A 13,061-nucleotide genomic window follows, 5' to 3' on the forward strand; every position below is an offset into this window, starting at 1 on the left:
GAGAGAGGGAGTGGGTTAGAGAGAGAGAACTCTCCCCCAAGTTAAAAGAGCCTGTTTCCACAGTAACACTTCCTCCCTAAACTCTCAGGCGGACGAAGGATATGGTGTCCCTTGTAGCCAATAAGCCTCTTTTAAGTCAGACCTGGCCCATTAACCTTTAAAAAGAAAAAGAAAAAGGCATTCCCTTCAACACCAGTTCTTCAAGGTTCAGGGTTTCTTTATCGTTATATCTAAGGGTACAGTGCGGTACAGTTTATAAGAGTTAATGTCTTTATTGTTGATAATACAATGTTACTCAGGCCTACAACATAATGAGGAGAGAGGCTTTGAGGATGGATAACTCAATAATATACTCCAATATTGATAGTCTATTACGGTGAGGCATTACAACTCAACAGCAGCCTATATCTCAACACTGACAGCACCCCCGCAAAAAAAAGAAACAAGGCATTGTCAATAAACAGATCTAGATTGGAATTAATTTAGTTGGGAGAAAAGTACATTAAAGCACCCGTCCTCCATCTATCATCTACAGTAAAATGAGAAATCGATGGGAATCAAACTAGCACTTCGGATTATTTCCCGACTCTGTTCGAGAGCTAATCAAATGCATTCTGCAAGGAAATGCCTCGATCAAATGAGAAAAAACAAATTAATATTCCCGTGGCATATGTACAATCATAACCCCCCATAGGCTACTCTGACAGGATCGACAATAAAAGATTAATGGCCATTGCATAAATACACTACATTACAAGTTCCATTATACAAGTAATAAGGCATGAAATACAGTGTTAAATTCAGTTCATTATCCTTCCCCTTCTGTAGATGCTTCAAGGATGAAAAACAAAGACCATGGGGGGGATTTGGGAGGGGGTCCCCTTCATCATTGACAGGCTTGTCAATGATGTGGAGACAGTATTGTATATATATAACAAAGAATATGCCTGAGGCAATCAGTCATTGGAAGGCTCAGTTCTAAAGGTTCCTGTTAGTTATGATTACTGGGGATATGTAAAACATGCTAGTCGTGCACATCATACATGCATGCCTGCACACTGACACAGAGCCAGTGGCCACATGCCGAGTTCACCCAGCTGGTCGTCAATGATTCAAAACAAAAATACTTGACATTACGCGCTATTGATGTCATGTTGTATGTGTCAGGTGGGTTTTGTTGTTGTGATTGATCTAAAATGTTAATCCTGCTACGATGCCGTAATTGCAGTCTCTCCTATACTAGAACTAAACTAAATCAAACTGAGAGCAGATGACACTGAACTCATGATGTACTCTTAAAGCCTGTACATTAATGAATAACTGACGTGAAACTGAAATGACAGAACAATGTCTTTGACAGAACAATGTCATTTCAGGAAGTGGATCTTTTGTATGGAGGTTGAGATAGAAAGCTCCTGTATATTGATGAACAGCTGTTTGCTAAACTGAACTACTCTCGAGAGTCGAGACTACAAAGAGAAACAATAGGACAATACACGTACCTGCAGATCTCCAAGGGAGGGACTTCTCAGATGAGCTGAAAGAGGCAAAAAGTGCAAAAAACAATGAATGTACAGTACAAAAACTACAAATGCAGAGAAATCACAATCAGTGAATAGCCCGAGTGGACCACAATGGAAATAAGCTTTAGATTTTGTATGATTTGATCCACAATTGTGTATTTATTGCTGTCGTCTAGTCTTTTATTGATGCCCATAATAAATGTCACAGAAATATGTAGTATCTCCCAGTATTTTCCACTGATAGAATATCAGAATATTGAATAGAATAGAATAGAATGGACCACAGACACAGTGACTGTGTAGCATGTTGTATACCTGCACTCAGGATCTGAAGACAATACATTAATTAACCCATTAAGAATCTGTGTGACATTAGCGTTTAACCACTTTAACCACATTATTTAAACTTTAGCTGTTGAAAAAAAGCAGATATACAAGCTCAAGCTTGTAGATCTGCTATTTTTGAAAAATCACGAAAATGTGACACAAATCTTTGAATAGAGGGTATGCGCAATTGCGCATGCATAAAGTCAATGGCAAATCGAGTGGCAAAGTGAGTGGAAAAGTGAGTTTAACATTGTTTAACATAGTTTAATACAATCAGATAAGGCATTTCTGTTTGGAGCATCTGCTGATACCGATTTTTCCCAATCCGATATTTATATTTTATAGAACACCTTTATGCCATATCACAATAGTATTGGCTCTCAATCCAATTCCAATCATTTGAAAATGATGTGATCGACAACCGTAATAGAAACATACGATTTGTGCAATTGTTGCAGGTATCCTGCAAGAGAAACCACAGAGCAGAGAGCCAGACCACTGTTTTTGAGGAGCGCTAACCTCTCATATGCACAGCTTTGAATGTGATGAATGATGATGTATGATGATAAGAGCGCCCCTCACTTCACACGAGCGTGATTTTTACTCATCTGCTGAGGTCCTTGATGACCACACAAAAAAACAAAAGTAAACTGCAATGTGAGACAATGTGCAAGCTTGGGCTTATAAACATATAAGTACATACTGTATACATCCCTGCAGTTTATGTGGTGGTGCCACTGTCCTCCCGAGGGAATAATAAGGCATATATCCAGGCCGGACAGGGAGCGTTTAAATTTCAACATGACCAGTGCAGCCAAACACAGAGTGATGTTCTGACAGACAGGATCTAAATGTATAGAGCCCTCCATGATTGATGGTGGGGTCAAGAGTGGCTGGTCCTGGATCAGTGGTGGAGGAGTGCAGGCTAGTAATAGACAGACAGATAGCTCAAACTGATGGGATTGGGAAGACCCGGTGGGCCAGCAGGATGCAAGGCATCCGTTCCTTCCTAGCAAAGGGAATGTTCTGGGATGAGGTGGTGGGGAGAGCTACAGTGATAGCTACAGTTTTACTGATGAGGTCATTCCCACTGAAACTAAGCACACTGTAACCAGAAAGCACACACTGCAGGAGAACACATACACACACACACACACACACACACACACACACACACAAAGAGACAGAGAAAGAGGAAATTAAGTGAGGCAGCAAGAGGCGCAAACGATGAGATTGAAAATGAGGGAGCAAGATACAATGCAGGAGAGATTGAAAAAGTGAAACAGAGAGAGAGAGAGAGAGAGAGAGAGAGAGAGAGAGAGAGAGAGAGAGAGAAAGCAAGAAAGAAAGAACGAGAGAGGTAGGCTGAGTAAGCTGTCTCAGAGCATACAGCACTCCACACTGATTATAGGGGTTGCACAGCAAGGTAAGTGCAGCTCTAAGGCATATTAGCCTGAGCAGTGAGCACACAGTCATTTTAAAAGCCACCTGAACAAATTCAACTTATGTAAGTTCTAAACACTTCCCTTTTCCAACAAAGTGAATGCAATTTAGAGTAACATTTCCAGGGATTATTATTTTGAAGGAGATTGCCCATGCAGTGAACCTTGGAACATCTCCCCCGTTCTCCATCTTCTTCCCCCCCACCTGCCATTGCCACTCGCTTCCTATGATCTTTCCACTTAAAGTGCTGCTCACTGAGCTTAAGCTGGGCAGGATCCTCTGAATGTTAATGAGTGCAGCAGGCAATTAAAAAAAACAAAAAAAACAGGCAGTGGAAATTTGGCGCTGTGTGCTCCATTAAACCATGGCAATGGTTGAACAGAGATGGCTCCTATCACTATGATACACTGTGCCATCCCTCTGCAATGTAAGCGTCTGGCCGGCAGGCTGTCTGGCTGGCTGGTGTGGGTGGAGAGAATGAAGAAAAAAAATATCTAGACGGGGTCCATAATGGTGCGGCTCCGATCAACATACTGTTGATGATGAAGGTCTGTGGCTTCTGGTGCTTCTATCATGCACACACCTTGTGTGTTCTTTCTGTATCTGCTAGCCTTTACAATTTATTTCTGGTGTTTCAGCAATGTCATATTGATGTCAGTCATCTCCAAATGTGGGCATGGTTCCAGCCTGATCCGAGCAACATTGACATCGAACTGCTATTGCTCACAATCAAGGACCCAGGCCTGACAGGACATTTTATTTCACAGCATTCTTTGGCGGTGGTGGAGGGGGATCTTTTCACTGGCAAAGTGGGAGGTCTGATCTTTTCTTGGAGTTTTGCCCCGAGGTCAAGTTTGACTGCCAGCCCTGCCCTTGTAGGCATATAAAAGGGGCCGGTCCATTCTCGAGGTTCTATGAAATGTAATGACCCCCCCCCCATCAAAGCCCACCGGTGTGCCGTCACCTCTATTGTTGTCCCTACTGTATGGGCTATTGAGCAAAAAGCAGCATGACAACTCCCAGAGCTAATCGTCTACATTCACACACAAATAGGGGAATACCTAGTTGTTTTTCTATTCTCTGGCCCTTAAAACAAACCTTTATAAAAAAAAGGTGTGAAAAGCGGTCTGCATGTTTTCTTACAGTGTTGTTGGGGTGATACAGGGTGTTGTTATTGATTCCCTACTGGTCAATAAGTCTGCCTGGAGGTCCCAGTGGTTCATGTCGAGTAAAACTGTCGACAGATAGCACTACAGTAAACAGACCTGCTCGTGGAGAGACAGACAGACAAATCTTAGCTCAGTTTCAGTTCCACACCCCCACAGGGAGTGCAGTGCCCGGTGTCAAGTCCGTCGGACCGCTGGTTGTCCAGAACCAGCACAAAAGCCTCTGCACGGGCTATGGACAGGGCCCAGATTAGCCAATTGGTCACACCTTATCGCCCCCAGATCACCAGATATGGAGCTGGCTTGTTCTGAGATCACAATGATGTTCTGACATCCAGAAAAGGAATACAGACACATAATTTTGCATAAAAAAATCATTTCATAACTGGGTGTGTCATCTATATTATCTATAAATGCACCAAGTCTCTGTGTGTACGTACCTGTACGTACGTGTGTATGTCTGTAATCCACGTAACTCCGGAACCGTTCGCCCCACCAAATTCAAATTCGACACACGTTCCACAACCCCACAGGGAGTGTTGTGCAGCCCTAGATCTCCATATATGGAGCTGGCCTGTTCAGACATCACAACAAGGTTCTGACATCCGCATAGACTCTGACATCTGCATAACTGGGGCTAAAGTGGTTAATGTATGTTTATGTAACTAAAGTTTTCAAATAATTAAAGATGGAGTGCCACAATTTTTGTATTTTTCCAGCTTTTCATGTGTCTATGGGGTGACAGTACTTCATTAGACACCCTGGAGTCGTTTTTATGTCCAATGGTGTAATAACTTTGTATTTAGGGTTTCTTCCTGGAGGCTGAACCCTTGACGGTCAAACGGGCCAATGAAGTAAACACGGATAGTGTGACGTACAAATATTGCACGCACACACGCACCTCCCCCTCTATACATATTTTTTAAATACGACAACCTCTGTGGGCGGAGCTGCCTGCCACATACACATGTGAACTGAACGGAGCAGCCAGCCAGTTTGCTGCTCTGTGTCTAACTGTGGCAGATTTTCAAACAGCAGAGCAGACTGTTTTTCGTTAGATTGGAAGCAAGTAAATGTTCACGTCGGGTCCTCAGGATTAATCAAGGAAACCACAACAAACCAGCCTTATAGCCTACCTGCTCTGCTGTATAGTTGCTCTTCTCAAGGAGTAGGTTGTTTCCTTTATAATCACAGTGGTCGGGCTTTGATACAGAGTGTAGTGTCACAGTGCATTCTTGTTGGCTGTTGTAGTCAATATGTAGGTCCTAATACTTATACGAGGCTGTAAAGTCAAGAATTAGAATCTGTTGTTGTGTCGCGCTGGAAGTCATGTTGCCATGTCTGGCTATTACAAGCGACTTGGGCTTGTTTTCATATAAGTAACTTTCAGGGGAGATGTGGTTGACTTGACCAATGGTTCATGTGAAGGACCCTCAGATTATGATAATGATAATGTTGTTAAAAGGATTGGTGTTGTTGAAACGTTTTCATAAATATTCAAGGCAATTTCTGTGACTTATTCTTGTGGACTTGGCCGCTTGTTTCTTTAAATCTGGCGACTTTTGCTGAAACTCAATGCAGTCAGAAGGAACATTCATGTTGTAAATTGAGTTTGATCAGAGCAAGAGTGGAAAGTCTGTCCAGAGCATCATGTGCCTAGGGCAGTGCAAGTGTTTTGTGTCAATAAAAGACAGTTTTAATGCCAGGGTGCTTAGCTGGAGGAAATCAATAGCCTACAATATATTGGCAAATTAATAAAATTATTCATGCTAAATGATCTATCAAACTAATTGTTTCTTGTTAAACTATGATTTAATTGGATGATGAGCTGAGCTGATTGTGACAATAGGGTCAATCTAATTGGAGGAAATAAATAAATGATTATAAAAAATCTGAAAAAACAGATCTGATATGGTATGGATGCGTGGATTATATGCCTATACATGGATGGTGGCAGTATATGTGCATAATGGTGCTTATACGATATCTCAGAAATATGGGAAGTGTTCACTTCTAACATTCACAAAAACATGAGTTCTTGTTACATTACAGACACCAATTTGTCATTTTGTAAACAAAAGGGCAGAGCCATGGGCTGTCCTTTTATAAGGAGGGGGAGGGACTAGGACAAGTGGGTGGTCTTAAAGGAGGAGGCGGAGGGACTGGATTAGGTGGGTGGTGCTATGGTTAAACTCACACATACCTAATGAACTGGTGGGTGTGTCCACATAAAACCATCATTTTAACAAATACTGTACACTTTTTTGAAAAAAAAATACCTCATGTACACCTAAATACACCTGATGATCATGTTTAAGTGTGGAAAAAAATCACGGCACTCCATCTTTAAGTAAAACAAAGTAGTAGTAGAAGTAAAAGTACTGAAAATTGGAAATACTCAAGTAGAGTAAAAAATAAAAATACCTAACAATTGTACTGAAATACATATGTACTTAGTTACTTTACACCACTGCCAGTAGGAGGGTGTTATGTATGGGTAACACACACACACACACACACACACACACACAAATCGGAGATCGGATATCGGTCATAATTTAATAATCGTGCACCCCTACCCCTCACCCATGTGGAGCCGAACCCACCGCCCACCCACTGACAAAATGGTCCCTGGTGGCATCTAACGGGGTCGTAGCGCCGGGCACCACGAAGTGTTAATCCTAACCCTAATGTGTAATCATAAACCTTCCACTTAAATAAAATAGAAGGAGTATAAAACCGGCCCAGAAGACATTACGCAAAATGTGGCAATGGAGAAAGAACGTCAGTATTAAAATACAGATGAGTGAGACAGGAAATCCCTCCATCCCAGATCTCATACCTGGTAGTCTCAGACAAAAATCAACAGAGGCCCTTCACATTAATAGCCGCCATTAACATGTGCCCATTAAGCAATTTCTTATTAAGATGTCATAGTCCATTAACCTCCACTCTAATTTCCCATGTCGCTATAAGGAATACATTTTTTACCAAGAGCTAAATGCCTCCCCATGTCTGACTTACTCGCTTCCAACTTAGCAGCCATTCGCGTGAACTATGAGGTATACATCATATTTTGTTACGTGCATGTGACATTGAAACGACTTGAATGAGCACATTGGAAAAGTCTCAACCTCTAGCTGATGAGAAGGACTATAGAACATGGAAGCCACACTTCCTACAGCCAGTACTCTACAATCGACCATGTGCCTTCACAGTTCACACACACATACAATGATCCCAGAATTTCACCTACACAGGATAATATTTCAGAGTAACTGCAGCTCAGCCGTGAGGCAAACTGATTGGAGTCAAACAAATGCACAGGGGATTCTTGAGTGGAGACAAACTGATCTGTCCCTTACAAAATAGATCATGTCTACGGGAGAAAAAAAACCCACATACTTCCTCCTTTCCACTTCCAATCAGAACTGAGCTACGATGACATAAGGTTCCACTATGGAATATGACTACCGCTGAGAAGGATGGAAAAAGCCATGTGTTGAACTGTGGCAGTGCGGTGACCATGGGCACAGTGTGTGTGTGTGTGTGTGTGTGTGTGTGCATGTGTGAGAGAGAGAGAGAGAGAGAGATACTGTGTGGGCATGTGTGTCTTCTCATTACCTGCTGCTAGCAGCGCCTGGCGACTCGGCCCCGAGTCTGCATCGTTCCAGCTGATTGGCCACAATCTGTCTCTCCACTTCCAGTTCCCTGGTTAGCCGTTCAAACTGGAGCTCCTACACACACACGCACAGACACACAAGAGAAGAACGTAAGTTATTTCCATTGACAGATGTGACAAATGTGAAGTCAATATGAAGGGGATAGCATGACAGCTTGACAGCTCGGTTAGACGCCATTACCACCTCGTCGCTGCCTCGCGGTTTAATAACCCCATAAAACACACCCTTGGGGGAATCGGGGAAAATAAGCCATGGGTTCATGGAGGGTGCTCGGACAAGCTTATATAGCCTACAAGTACACGTTGGTGCACGTGCACTAACATGCACGTTCAGAAACACACTGTGTAGTATGTGACGATGACGCACACGCCACATGCACTAACACACGCGTTCAGAAGCACGCAGTAGTACTAGTACGTGGTGGTATTGACATTTCAGCCAGCCCACGCACACAGAGCAGTAAGCACCACTTCAGCGGGTGCAGAAAACGGTGATATTCAGCCCTGGCGGCAGCGTTCCTGTGGGAGCCGAGCAGAAATCAGCATCTGACTACTCTAATTATCTAGCCTGAGCAGGACCGCTGATGCTGTGAGTCGCACAGCTCTCTAGCTGCACACACACTGCAGCATGTCACAGTCTCTACACATAGGGACAACAGAACACAGCAACACGCACACACACACACCCTCTCCAACATATATTTTGCATGCACATGCCTCACGCACACTCTGTGCTCACCCCCCCCCCCCCACATACAAACTCTGTCTCTCCCCTACTTCTGACCTCTTTCTTGTAGCCCAACCTGCCCACCTCCGCCACACACACACACACACACACTCACCCGAGCAACCGTGTTGAGGCGGTATCCTAGCCTCGTTCTCCGTCCTGTGCCATTTACGTTAATACCGTCATTTGACAGAGAGAGGCACATTGAGCACACGCATTCACACAAGCGCAAGTTCAGGCTCCTTCTGTTCAGTGTGCCCGCTCTGGAAGTTCGGCGAGCTCTGAAGTCTGGGACAGCCTACTTTTCACGCCTACCATCCCAACACTCCTCTTTTTAACCTCTGAAGGTGCTCTGAAATTCTCTCTCCCTACACTGAAGGCTTGGCATAATGGTGGCACCCCTCCCCTACCCCGTCGCTTTTCTCACCCCTCCCCCAGACCCCCTCCTCTCCCCTGGCTTGATTCAGTAGTAGTCATGTGGACTTTGACTGCAGTGTGTGTGTGTGTGTGTGTGTGTGTGTGTGTGTGTGTGTGTGTGTGTGTGTGTGTGTGTGTGTGTGTGTGATGTGAGCTTGCAGAGGAGGGAAAAACTGCCCAGTCCTCGTTTCCTCGAGATCAGCCAGTGCTGCAGCTTCCTCAGGAAGTGACAGGGAACATCCCAACAGCTCCACTCTGATACCAGTGCATATGCAGGCACACACATAGACAACTTAGACAAGTGCAGCCGCGCACACACGCACACACACCGGATGTAGTGCTGCAAACATGACAGAGATAAAGTGACCACAACATTGATTTACTCACAGGAAATTAGCCATCATCCATTGTCTGTTTCCGACAAATTAGCCCATTCCAATTCACTTTTCAAGAGACAGATTTGTCACTGTACAGTACAAAGATATCTGAATGTACTGTGCGCATGTGTTGGTTCGGGGGATTCCAGTGTTAGTCTGCTATTCACATCACTTTACCAGCTGAGCTTGCAAGATCTCAAGATGAAATGTGTTTTAGAGAACAACATTTCCAGAGGACATCCCATCAACACGTTACTAACGTGAATGAATCAATGAAATGCCACAAAGCTCTAATTACGAACACACACACGCACACAACACACACACACACACACACACACACACACACACACACAGGAAATTTGCAGCAAATAACAACCTGCCCATGCATGCACCCCGAGTATTGCACAGATTGAGCCCCAGCTCCTGTAGAAGACTGCGGACTGAGCAGAGGTTGTAGATCAGAACTGATATTAACTGTGGTCTCTGTGTGTCTCAGCATTAAAAACTGCACAGCAATGTGCCACGTCACAATATGGCTGGGCAATATATAGATATTATAAATATATTAATAAAGTAATATGAGATAAAAGTGATGTCATTTTCTTTCTTGAACGTTCTCAACTCAACTTTATTGGCTTATTGTTGGTATTGGCCAAGAAAGCCACAAGTCTATCGCTGTTTCAATGTGCGAGACACCTGGGAGATGGATTGCTGAGGTGGAGCGCAGCACCTAACATCAAATCCCAGTTCTCATCTCATGACTTTCTGCACCCTGGCCATGCTACTCATAGGCCGAGTTGGCGGCACCCAGGATCGAACCCATGACCTCGCAAAGGCGAGTGCTCTACCGATTGAGCTACCCGGACAACTGAGCAGTATCATCGTACCACCTGCTACAAAGAGGAGGCTGGGGGTGCTGAGTGGGAGCATGTTTTAGTTTGCTTTGGGCAAGCTACAGAGAACAGAGGGGGTAAGTTGCCAGAGCCTTTCATGGAACAATAGCCTACAGTGTAGCACCTGGGCTGTTTTTCTTTTTTGCCTTTAAAGTATTTACTTGTTTTTGCTTGTTTTGTTTGACCAATCAATTCAAGGAGCTATATTGGCATGACAAAACATACGTTTACATTGCCAAAGCAAGTGTCAAAATATAAGTAAGTAAGTATATACAGTATACGTATCGTATATACAGTTGGAGAGGGTACAGCATTGTGTAAACAGAGATATGTCGTGGTCCAGGCACCTTGGCTGGTAATCCAGTCTGGCAGTGTGCCGCGGCTTTTTGAAACAAATAGCACCAATCTTTTGAGACAAATAGCAGCATTTTTTCTCAAAACTACTAATACTCCGTACAGATGTAGTCCTTAGGGTGTTTGTAGTCATATTAGTGATGTTTGGAGGTGAATAGAACACCAAAAATGGTATTCGTGGACTTTTGGAGCCTTAGCTATTGGCCAACTATACAATAGGCTATTAGGCATCACTGATTATTATTCATCAATGTAATACTTTGAGTCATCCCCATAATTTTGTCACTATATACAGTACATACACAGGTATTTGGTACAAAATAAATCGCACTGTGCGAACTGAGCGGTGCATTGTGTGTGTGTGTGTGTGTGTGTGTGTGTGTGTGTGTGTGTATATGTGTGTGTGTGTGTGTGTGTGTGTGTGTGTGCTGCAGTGATCAATGGGTGAGTGTGTGTGAAACAACAGGGTCAATAGGTCGTACTCTCTAAACAGCAAGGTCAATGACCCCAATCAGCGTCAGCTGCAGGGGTGAATGGGTCATGCTCATATACAGTACAGACATACACACCGACTTAAAAAAGCATTTGACTAAATTTGGCACGAGGGTCTACTGTACAAACAGCTAGAAAGCGGAATTGGGGGAAAACACCTATGACATCATAAACTCAATGTACACAAACAACACATGCACTGTTAGGATTGGGAAAAAAGATATCTTTCACCAAAGCGGAGGAGTTAGACAGGGATGCACCTTGACTCCTTTTCACAGACATGGGCCCTGACAGTAAATCTTATCTAACCAAGACAAACATTAAGATATTCCAAAAAAGACATAACCACCTGAACCAACAATTCCTTCTAAATAAGACGGCAGTAGAACACACAAAAAACTATACTTACCTCGGCCTAAACATCAGTAGCACAGGAAACTTCAACAAAGCTGTGAACGACCTGAAAGAAAAGGCAAGAAGGGCTTTCTATGCCATCAAAAGGAACTTTAAGCTCTAAATCTGGTTAAAGATATTAGACTCTGTCATAGAATCTCCCTCTATGGTTGTGAGATCTGGGGTACCTTTACCAACCAAGAACCTGAGAAATGGGATAAACACCAAACTGAGACTCTGCATGCAGAACTCTGCAAATCCATCCTCCGCTGGACCGCACCCAACAAAAAAACACAAACAATGCTTGCAGGGCAGAATTAGGGCGATTAAGGCAAGATTCATGTGTCAGATTGAGTCAGATAATCCCCACATAGCCTACACCTACAACAACTTCTGTGAATCGAATTCACTGTACTAGTAGCCTTTTCATAAATTATATTTCGCCGTGAGCTTGCTATATATAATAAATAAGTTGATGCAGTAAGTTGTGTGTGTGTGTGTGTGTGTGTGTGTGTGTGTGTGTGTGTGTGTGTGTGTGTGTGTGTGTGTGAGAGAGAGAGAGAGAGAGAGAGAGAGAGAAAGAGAGAAAGAGATATTGATCACAGATCATTGTTTGAGTGATGAGTGCTCACTAGAGAGACAGAAACGTTATGACACTATTACTACACATACACACCCACATTACACAGCCCTACAGGTCTACAGTGCAGGTACACTGAGCTGTGGTAATCAAATCAGTTGACACTATAGAGAAAACTAGGACAGAGGGATCTAGAGTTAATGCTGTGCCTCTGACAAAGAGAACATTAGGTGATAGTGACAGGAGGAGACAAAGCGGACGGCTGCGTCTGTGTGCGCACGCACACGCGTGTGTGCGTGTATAGCCAGGAGGAGAATCAGGAAGCATTACTCTCCGATTTGAAACTGATATGAGGGAGGAGCTCGATCCAAGAGCACAACAAGGGTTTCCCCGAACACAAACATGTACGCACATGCATGCATGCATGTATGCATGTATGCTTATTGCTTACAAACACGCAGCACTAACAACATGTTTAAAGGAACAAAAGAGGACATTGAGTTGTGCAAGCCATGCATGAATAATATGCAGCAGAGCACGTAAACGATGCACATGAGAAACACAAACACGTAAGGTGAGATATTTATATCATATCCCCTTTTGTTTTACATCTCATTGACAACGGAGATGGCCTATTTTTGGAGCTGGCGCTATTCTCAGCCCACTGTGTCTCTCTGCCTTCCT

The 13,061-nt window shown here is 43.5% G+C and overlaps 1 protein-coding gene across 5 annotated transcripts in view; it reads right to left on the reverse strand.

Annotated features, from left to right (window-relative positions):
• pkp4 (plakophilin 4) overlaps positions 1-13,061 on the reverse strand; it is a 90,130-nt gene that overhangs the window by 40,737 nt on the left and 36,332 nt on the right. For all 5 annotated transcript variants that reach the window (XM_080786512.1, XM_080786515.1, XM_080786513.1 and 2 more), the window contains exons 3-4: positions 8,084-8,196; positions 1,503-1,537 (exon numbers count right to left, since the gene is read on the reverse strand). In XM_080786512.1, coding sequence (XP_080642638.1) covers positions 1,503-1,537; positions 8,084-8,196 — 148 coding nt within the window. The remainder of the gene's footprint in view (positions 1-1,502; positions 1,538-8,083; positions 8,197-13,061) is intronic.

Source organism: Protomyctophum bolini (genome assembly GCF_963924005.1).
Source record: "Protomyctophum bolini genome assembly, chromosome: 16".
NCBI classification, from domain to species: Eukaryota; Metazoa; Chordata; class Actinopteri; order Myctophiformes; family Myctophidae; genus Protomyctophum; species Protomyctophum bolini.